Below are 10,606 nucleotides of genomic sequence, written 5' to 3'. Positions count from 1 at the left end.
AGAGCAGACTCAGCAATACATTTTGTTATTATGTCCAGGACTGGTTATGGTATAAGAAGAATCTATTGTTTTTCTAGTGTTGTCAGCCGTTATTCCCACATTTTGTGCCTCTGTCAGGAAACCTGTGTTATTGTGTCCTTTTCAGTGCAGGTGTGGCTTCAGCACCACAAACCCCAAAAATGATGCTGTTGTAATGCACTGTTGATGCAGATTTTTATATATATTTTTGCTTAATTCTGTGTCCTCCACTGTATATAAAATTACAAGCCTATGCAGTCATAATTCAATAATTGAGTTTATTTTTTAAAATATTATTTCCTGTTTTTCTTTGCAGCAATGCATGAGGCATCCAAAAGATTGTCCCAGACTTTGAAAGAGATCTATGAGCCAGACTGGAATGGAGCAGAAGACCTGTCTGTCATTAGAGAAGTAATGCAAAGCTGTTGTTTTCCCTCCCAAATGTGCCCTAACATCACTAAATACAGAAAACGCTAGTGTCACATTGTGTGTGTGTAGTGTGTGTAAAATGACTGTCAAGTTACAAAGATGTTGCGAGTTGGGTAAACTTATCAGTTTTTCAGTTGTCTTGGAAGTAATGTCAATCACAAATTATGTCTTGAAGAGTGAAGACTTGCTGTGGAATGACTATGAAGAGAAACTGATGGATCAGATTGTCCGCACCATGGACAACTATTCAAGCCAGTTCCCTGAAGTCAAGGTAGACTAATGCTTTTGTATTTGATCTAGTTCCAGCGAAACTGGGTGCAAACACAAAAAATGGTTCTTTGTTTTTCCCTGATGCTTTTACTGGATAGTTATTTAGCAACTGCTGTACTCCATGTCCGTCAGGAACGAGTTGCCAAACGCGGCCGTAAACTAGTGGACTATGATTCGGCACGCCACCACTTGGAGGCGCTACAGAGTGCCAAGAAAAAGGATGATGGCAAGATGGTCAAGGTAACGTATACTCTGTGTATTTTAAAAAACGCCACGTAGTTGAAAGACTGTTGCTTCAGTGCTACTGGTTTCTTTCCTCTGTCAAATTCACTTCCATATGGATCTCCGACAGGCGGAGGAAGAGTTCAACAAAGCCCAGAATGTCTTTGAAGAAATAAACAAGGAGCTGAGAGAGGAGCTGCCTGTTCTCTATCAGAGGTATGGTGCGTGCAATTTGAATTCCGAATGATCCAACACGATGTAATTTCTGGTGAAATACTAAGATCAACTGGTTAAAGTGGCTTGCCACATAGCGGTGCACAGTAACCGAAAAGCTTCTTAACTTTGTGCAGTCGAATAGGTTGCTATGTGACCGTGTTCCAAAACATATCAAACTTGAGGGACGTCTTCTATAAGGAAATGAGCGTGGTAAGATAACTTGTTGATCCTCTTATTCATTTTCATTTTCATTCCCTCTGAGAGCAGACTTGTTATTAGAAGTTGAACATGGTGCCAGGTACTACGGCTGTAAGAAAATATGGATATGCTTGAGCATCGTGATACTATCTCTGACAATATTTTAGCGATTTTCAAAAACACTGCATCGAGATTACACACACAGAGATGTGGCAGCGGCACAAATTCACTGTGATGTTTTATATCTCCAACCATTACGTGGCAGGTGCAGTATTGTAACAGGGATGCACAAAACTACAATAACAGCAGGCATTGCCAGTGCCACACCAGCTATGACTGATTACAGTTATTTTACTGAAGTGTTTTCTTCCCCAAGTCTTTCTTGTTTTTCCCCCCTCATTTTCTCCCCAATTGTATCCAGCCAATTACCCTATTTTCCGAGCCGTCCCGGTCACTGCTCCACCCCCTCTGCCGATCCGGGAAGGGCTGCAGACTGCCACATGCCTCCTCCGATACATGTGGAGTCGCCAGCCTCTTCTTTTCACCTGACAGTGAGGAGTTTCATCAGGGGGACGTAGCGTGTGGGAGGATCATGCCATTCCCCCCCAGTTCCCCCTCCCCCCCGAATAGGCGCCCCGACCAACCAGAGGAGGCACTAGTGCAGCGACCAGGACACATACCCGCATCTGGCTTCCCACCCACAGACATGGCTAATTGTGTCTGTAGGGACGCCCAACCAAGCCGGAGGCAACACGAGGATTCAAACCAGGATCCCCGTGTTGGTAGGCAATGGAATAGACTGCTATGCTACCCGGACGCCCTCCCCATGTCTTTCTAAAATTGCAATATATTGCAGTGTTTGTTGTGTCTTAATATATCACAATTTGAACCATGACACTTGTATCAATGATGCGAATTGTATCGCCAAAATTCTTGCCAATACACAGCCTTGCACCATGGCAATTAGCGAGTCTGCATCTTTGAATGAAATTCAAGAGGGCGAGTTACAGATCAAGCTCTTTATATTCCAGCTGAATCATGAGCTGTACAATGTGATGACGAAACTGGACACTCAACACTCAGGAAAAGCGTTCATCATCAAGGGGCTTAATAGGTAAGCATGCTGTGCTCACATTTTGATACTAGCTATATTAGGAACTTGAAACCTGTCACTGTATAAATAGGCTAATCCATTAATGATAAGAATAACTTTATTTCAATTGCACTTTTCTAAAGCAAAGAATTTCCCTGCAGGGATCAATAAAGTGTATAAAAAGGAAAATCAAAATTAAAAAGTGCTTCAGAAACACAAAATGAAACAAGAGAAACATAATACAACAACATAGACTGTGCAGTACACACAAACTGAAAGAAAGAAAACTATAGAGCAGTTTAATGCATCGGTTTGAGTTCACTGTGGTCACAAGAGCAGTAGAAATGTTTTCTGTGTTAACGTGACCTTTCAAAAACAATTGTGACAGGAAGTGACACGTGCATGTGGTTGATTCATGTTGGTTTCAGTGGAGGCTGACATGGAGGCAGACTTGGCAGGGTGTGGTACATTTTTAATTTTATTTTTGAATTCAGCAATAAGTGTTTGATGGTTCTCTCTTTCCATTCAAAGCACCAAATCAAAGAAGAGGACATCCCTGATCATCTCCAGCCCTATTCCCTGCAACACAGCCTTCCCAACTGACCACGTCTCCATCCATTCCCTCCCCCAGAATGGGAAGGATGTTGAGTCCGCCACTGCTAGCTCATGCCCCCAAAGCACCTCTGAGGAATCCGGTCAGCTAGAGGAGGACACTGGCAGTGGCACTGTTGCCTCCTCCAAAGATGTCACGGCATCAGACTCAGATGATATCAGCTCCAATGACGCCGACACACCCAATCGTCAGTCAGTGTGTGACAGTGAGAGTAGCGACAGGAGTGCAAGGAGCGAAAGCCAGGAGGAGATGAAGGCAGAGGTGGAGGTGGAGTTGGATCTCGGCACGAGTCAGTTGGATGACTTGGGGCCCAGAGACCTGAAGCCACAGGCCTCCACTGAGGAGGTGTCTGGTCCTTCAGATTCTGTAGGTGGAGATTTCTCACAGAGCACTGAACAGGAGAACATAACTGATCCACCGTTGCAGGAGGTCAAGATTAAAGCCCCGCCAGTTCCTGCACCACGGCTCTCCTTCCACTCCTCAGACGAACACTCCCTCCCCAGTGTGGATGAAAGCCAGGTGGAAGAGAGCAGAGATGCAACATCTCAGGACCAGGAGAGCAACGACTCAGGAACTGACTCTGATTCCCAGAATCCACCTGGCTTTCTTTACAAGGTAAAGCGATATGCCCAACAGATCCAGTCAAATGCTTTCAACTTATACTCATGTCATTCACTGTATTCTCATTCTTTGGTAGATCTGCAAAATACTATAAATCTGACCTTGATAGATTGCTTAGACCATCTTAGAGCAATTATTTTGTAGTGATCCTATGCCTCCACAAGATCAACTGTACTTACTGTACAGTACTTTCAGAAAGTAATCAATCTCCTTGAGTTTTAACTTTTTCCATCTCTTATGATGTCGCATAGCCAGACAAGTCTGGCGCACTGATCACACTGTGATCATCATATGGTGGCTTGTAATTGCAGCCTGAAACCAAAATGAATTAAATTAGACCAGGATTAATATTTTTTTTGTCACTCCCAGAAAGTTAAATCAGTTCATCTGGACACAACATTTATTGAGAGAAATGTTTCATCACTAATCTAGGTGACGTCTTCAGTCTTAACTGACTGCAGGTATCCCCACCCTTATAAACAATACAGTGGCTTAATGACCAAAAACAACGATTGGTTTCATATGCAAAGTGCTGTGACAATTAACTAGAGTTGCAAAGACCATGTGTACTATTCACACGGTTCAGGGATGGTCGTTCCCTCTTCACATAGATGGCCTCTTTGACTTCCCGTTCAAACCAGCATTCCTCCCTATCAAGGATAATTGATGAACTGATTCAACTTTCCTTTCTGGGGTTTCCTTACCTGGATTATTGAGCAAGCATCAACCCATTTTTTTGGTCACTGATCTAGAGGGAATAATGAAAGGGGACTGACATTTTAAATTAAAGAGGTGGAATGTTCTAAATGAGCAATTATTAATCTGTTCTGTGACTGATTTTAAGTGCTTTCAAACTCAGTTGAATGTCCTTGAATTTTCTCTACAATATGACTGGAGTCCACATTTGGCATATGTCCCACAAATGACGTATCTGAGTAGAAACTGTTTCAGAAACCAGAAGGAGTTGCCTGTAAGAGTCAGTCAGTAACTACGTATTAGTTGTTAAATTTTAGATTTTAGCATTAAGTTAATTTTAAGTTGACCTGTAAATACTGTTACATTTTCACATTTTAGTTTAACTTTAGATTATATATATATAATATTTTTTTTCGGAAACCATCAAAGGTGTTGATAAAAGTGTTCAACAAATGAGGAGCAGAATATTAAAAGACTTTATATATATATATATATTTTTTTTTTTTGAGGTTGACCTGATGTGATGCCTAAGCATTTCATTGCCAGCAATGTCTACCATGCCGCTGTATTGTTGTACATTTGATAAACAAACTTGAAACTGAAACTTGAAACAGCTGAAGCCCAGAGTGAAATTCCATCGAAAATGTATTGCATTACTTTAATGTGGCTTAAGACTGAGTTTAAGCAAATTTGTGAGGAAAAAAACCTCAAAGCTGCTGCCAAAAGACCGTCAACATCGTTTTCATTTGCGGGTTTGAATGCTTTTAATAACTCTGTTTGACTTTACAAACGTTTGTAAAACGTTTTAAAACTGTCTTTACGTGATATCCATAGTGCTAGTCCCTCAGATGTAACAGGATCTCAAAAATAAATCGACAGACTTGATTTATTCTCGGCCCCAGTATTTTACAGATTTATTAATGTAATGTTATGGTTACTCCAGGGGGTGGCGATAGAGAGCCATACAACAACGGAAGAGGGCATGCTGCAGTTTGAACAGGGAGACGTTATCCTGTTGCTTGCTGACACTCAGAAGGTTTGTGTGTTTGCTTGTGTATGTGTGTCCCCCTGTACATCGTCACAGTCGAGATGCTGGAGGATCACATGAAGGGTCACCGTCAGCTCACCATATAATATGATGACTCATTACAAAGGATGCGTGTCTTCCCTTCTCAGAAATTCCCCAGCTAACAAAAGTTAATATCTCGCATGTCACACAGTTTGAGTTTGTCACATGTATTGTCTATGTTGGTCCCATAGGAAGACGGAATGGTGAAGGGGATCAGAGAGGAGAGCTGGAAACAGCACGGGGACCTAGAAACTCACTCTGGGACCTTCATGAAGAATCTCATCCAGCCGTCCCAGGCAGAATGATGTAATAAACTCTGTCATACATTTCTTTCCCCACCAAGCTGCTGGTGACACACACACACACACACACACACACACACGCACACACGCACACACGCACACATGCACAGATGGAGTGAATTCGTGTGTTGTGGGTGTAGAGGCTATACAAATGGAGGAGCAGAAGTCCCACGTGATTAATCCCATGCTGTGATGTCGCAACTCGTTGGACCATGCTGATATTTTTCAGTGTGAGAAGAGGTCTGGATTGTTAAATGTTCAGCTTTGTGTTTGATTTAGTTTTTTTTTGTTGTTTTGTATTTTTAAATGTTCCTGTTAAACAATGTGAAACAAAAGTAGATTTTTATACTAACGTATGAATATGAATAATAAAGTTGTAACTACTCCAAATGCATGTCTGACATGCGTTCTCTAATTTGTCAAGAGGGATGATTTCATGTGTATATGCAGTCAACGAATGAACTGTGATATATAGTTCCCTGTGATCGCTGGTGTGTTTTTGGTCTACCTAGCAGTGGACTTCACAGAGCAGGAAGCACAAGTCTGACTTAGTCTGACTTTTGGTTTTGCTGAATATACACTTCTGCCTCAGCAGCAAGAAGATAACAGCAGTATGTGATACTCGAATTAGGCTCCAATGACACACCTCTGCACCAACTTAGAACTGACCCTCATTCTATGTGATATACCCCCCCCCCCAATAGTATCCGGCCAATTACCCCACTCTTCCGAGCCATCCCAGTCGCTGTGCCACCCTCTCTGCGATCCGGGAAGGGCTGCAGATTACCATATGCCTCCTTCAATACATGTGGAGTCGCCAGCTGCTTCTTTTCACGTGACAGTCAAGAGTTTCACCAGGGGGACGTAGCGCGTGGGAGGATCACACTATTCCCCCTCCCCCCTGAGCAGGCACCCCGACCAACCAAGGGAGGCGCTAGTGCAGCCATCAGGAAGCATACCCACATCCGGCTTCCCACCCGCAGACACGGCTAATTGTGTTTGTAGGGACACCCGACCCAGCCGGAGGTAACACGGAGATTCGAACCGGGATCCCCATGTTGGTAGGCAATGGAATAGACTGCTAGGCTACTGGGACGCCCCAACGTAATAGATTTTTAATCATGTAAAAGTACTTATTGTTTGTCTCTAGTGACTAACAAATCTGAAGTTTTCTACCAAAGTCTGTTGGCAAGTTCCGAGAGCGCCTTTCTCACAGAAGATACAAATTCAGGGCCAAACTGAGAGAGAGGGCTATACTCTCCAAATAGAGAGTCGGATTTTTTGACACCATTGTTTTCTCTATTCTACGTGAACCTACGTTGGACCCCGTGGTCTTCTGTCAAAGTCCCTGTTGTAGAATAAAACCTCGTGCTGCCCCATTCTTGCCAAATGAAATCACAACAGTGATGCAAAGACCTTGCGTAGTTTTGAGGGGACTTGCATTAATAATATTAATCACCATCATTACCCCGGTGGGGATAAGTGGCTTTGGCAATGGATGGATGGATAATAATCATTATATTTATGTAGCTCTTTTTCTATACACCCAAAGCACTTCACATTGAAGGGGGTAACTCACCTCAACCACCACTAATGTGTAGCACCTACCTGGGTGATGCACGGCAGCCATTTTGCGCCAGAACGCTCACCACACATCAGCTTGAGGTGGAGAGGGAGAAATCATTGAGCCAATTACATGGGGGGATGTTTAGGTCGCCAGATGGAGAGATCCAGGTTGGGAATTTTGCCAGGGCACTGGGTAACCTCCTACTCTTTGTGATAAGTGCCATGGGATCTTTAATGACCACAGTGAGTCAGGACCTCAGTTTAACGTCTCATCCGAAGGACAGCATCTCCTACAGCACAGTGTCCCGGCCACTGCACTGGGGCATTGGGATTTTATATTTGTTGTTTTTCTTTATTACGACCAGAGGGAGGACTTCCCCCTACTGGCCCACCGACACCACTTCCGGCAGCAACTCATTTTCCCGGAAGGTCTCCCATCCAAGTACTAGCCAAACCCATACCTGCTTAGCTTCCGTCATTTGGCAGAGTCAAGGCACATTTTGGTATGGCCGCTATCATTAAACTTCTGAATTAGACTCCTGCTTGCCCTTAATTCATGAAAGGTGTATGAGAGCCCAAGTTTCATCCTAGCTGAAGCATTTCAGTCAGATTGTTATGTGATGGCTGTCGCCCGGTAACATGTACACTCATCAAGTGTATTGAGCAGTCTATGGTAGCCTGTGAGGCCCCGGATTTGAAAAAGAGAAAATTCATCATTGAGTGATGCTATGTATTGCACCGTTAAAAATGTCTCCAGTTTCTCTGCTTTATTTGTTCTCATGTGTAGTAATGTTATGTTTTTTCTTGAGGCTCCTTGAAGTACAAGTGACAAAACATTACTGTTGGGATGATAAGAAATGAAGCATTTGCTTAGTTTGTAATAATATCCCAAATTCTTATACATATACACTACCGTTCAAAAGTTTGGGATCACCCAAACAATTTTGTGTTTTCCATGAAAAGTCACACTTATTCACCACCATATGTTGTGAAATGAATAGAAAATAGAGTCAAGACATTGACAAGGTTAGAAATAATGATTTGTATTTGAAATAAGATTTTTTTTACATCAAACTTTGCTTTCGTCAAAGAATCCTCCATTTGCAGCAATTACAGACCTTTGGCATTCTAGCTGTTAATTTGTTGAGGTAATCTGGAGAAATTGCACCCCACACTTCCAGAAGCAGCTCCCACAAGTTGGATTGGTTGGATGGGCACTTCTTGCGTACCATACGGTCAAGCTGCTCCCACAACAGCTCAATGGGGTTCAGATCTGGTGACTGCGCTGGCCACTCCATTACCGATAGAATACCAGCTGCCTGCTTCTGCTCTAAATAGTTCTTGCACAATTTGGAGGTGTGTTTAGGGTCATTGTCCTGTTGTAGGATGAAATTGGCTCCAATCAAGCGCTGTCCACTGGGTATGGCATGGCGTTGCAAAATGGAGTGATAGCCTTCCTTATTCAGAATCCCTTTTACCCTGTACAAATCTCCCACCTTACCAGCACCAAAGCAACCCCAGACCATCACATTACCTCCACCATGCTTAACAGATGGCGTCAGGCATTCTTCCAGCATCTTTTCATTTGTTCTGCGTCTCACAAACGTTCTTCTTTGTGATCCAAACACCTCAAACTTGGATTCATCCGTCCACAACACTTTTTTCCAGTCTTCCTCTGTCCAATGTCTGTGTTCTTTTGCCCATCTTAATCTTTTTCTTTTATTGGTCAGTCTCAGATATGGCTTTTTCTTTGCCACTCTGCCCTGAAGCCCAGAATCCCGCAGCCGCCTCTTCACTGTAGATGTTGACACTGGTGTTTTGCGGGTACTATTTAATGAAGATGCCAGTTGGGGACCTGTGAGGCATCTGTTTCTCAAACTAGAGACTCTAATGTACTTATCTTCTTGCTCAGTTGTGCAACGCGGCCTCCCACTTCTTTTTCTACTCTGGTTAGAGCCTGTTTGTGCTGTCCTCTGAAGGGAGTAGTACACACCGGTGTAGGAAATCTTCAATTTCTTAGCAATTTCTCGCATGGAATAGCCTTCATTTCTAAGAACAAGAATAGAATGTCGAGTTTCAGATGAAAGTTCTCTTTTTCTGGCCATTTTGAGCGTTTAATTGACCCCACAAATGTGATGCTCCAGAAACTCAATCTGCTCAAAGGAAGGTCAGTTTTGTAGCTTCTGTAACGAGCTAAACTGTTTTCGGATGTGTGAACATGATTGCACAAGGGTTTTCTAATCATCAATTAGCCTTCTGAGCCAATGAGCAAACACATTGTACCATTAGAACACTGGAGTTATAGTTGCTTGAAATGGGCCTCTATACACCTATGTAGATATTGCACCAAAAACCAGACATTTGCAGCTAGAATAGTCATTTACCACATTAGCAATGTATAGAGTGTATTTCTTTAAAGTTAAGACTAGTTTAAAGTTATCTTCATTGAACAGTACAGTGCTTTTCCTTCAAAAATATGGACATTTCAATGTGATCCCAAACTTTTGAACGGTAGTGTATACCTGTTCCTTCATATGTGGCAATAAAACTCAACACACTCAGCAGTTGCATGTGGGTCACAGCAAGAATTTAAGTTGGCATCAGACTCTTTTGACAAGACTATTTCTCAAACAGCCTCTGGGAAAACACTTTCAGGGACCTTGAGGTCAACAATGACAGGTCAGCATGCATAAAAGAAAACACAAATCCTCCTTTTAGATAGACTGCAAAAAGCAAATAAATTCTGTTATTTATTGCATTGCCCCATTACGGAGAGGTTAACAGTGAAAGGTTATATTCTCTATGGAAGACACTAAACTCTGGGCTCAACTCCAATATGAAAACAATGTACCGTTGCTTTTCTTTTCAATGACGGGCCTCCGCTGTGCAATGTGCAACCTCTTAGGAACCTAATTTTTCCTCCCATCTCTCTTGTTCTGCCGCACTCGTTTGTGGTAAATGTTTTCTTATCCAGTCCTTCAGGGAATGGGCGTGTTGGTTACATGCTTCCTAGCTGTTAGTGTTTGGTCCATTGAGGAGGGGTGTTGCGTTGCGGAGGCAGATGATAAAAGGTTTTGTGGGAGACCTGTAGTTTCAACCACTGCTCTGTCACATTCCTTTCTCCCTTGCCTTTGGGTTCTAGTTTTTAAGGTAACTGTGATTAGATGCCAGAGGAGGTAAGCAAAAAACAGCTGCCCCTGCCTTGTTTATGCAGATGTTTACTGCTCTGAAGACCAGATGTTTCATCTGCTGAGGACTGAAATTGCATTTTCTCCTGTTTGCCTGTCCAAATT

The 10,606-nt window shown here is 42.8% G+C and overlaps 1 protein-coding gene across 1 annotated transcript in view; it reads left to right on the top strand.

Moving 5' to 3' along the window:
• The window catches only part of bin2b (bridging integrator 2b), an 11,351-nt gene extending 5,189 nt beyond the window's left edge, over positions 1-6,162 (top strand). Inside the window, exons 4-12 of the mRNA XM_056274299.1 lie at positions 335-429; positions 623-718; positions 850-957; positions 1,070-1,155; positions 1,290-1,365; positions 2,385-2,467; positions 2,978-3,674; positions 5,320-5,412; positions 5,637-6,162. Coding sequence (XP_056130274.1) covers positions 335-429; positions 623-718; positions 850-957; positions 1,070-1,155; positions 1,290-1,365; positions 2,385-2,467; positions 2,978-3,674; positions 5,320-5,412; positions 5,637-5,750 — 1,448 coding nt within the window. The 3' untranslated portion in view covers positions 5,751-6,162. The remainder of the gene's footprint in view (positions 1-334; positions 430-622; positions 719-849; positions 958-1,069; positions 1,156-1,289; positions 1,366-2,384; positions 2,468-2,977; positions 3,675-5,319; positions 5,413-5,636) is intronic.
• The last annotated feature ends 4,444 nt before the right edge of the window (positions 6,163-10,606 follow it).

This window comes from Lampris incognitus, chromosome 2 (assembly GCF_029633865.1).
Source record: "Lampris incognitus isolate fLamInc1 chromosome 2, fLamInc1.hap2, whole genome shotgun sequence".
Taxonomy (NCBI): Eukaryota; Metazoa; Chordata; class Actinopteri; order Lampriformes; family Lampridae; genus Lampris; species Lampris incognitus.
The sequence above is the reverse complement of the archived record's forward strand: the minus strand, read 5'-3'. Positions and strand labels throughout refer to the sequence as shown.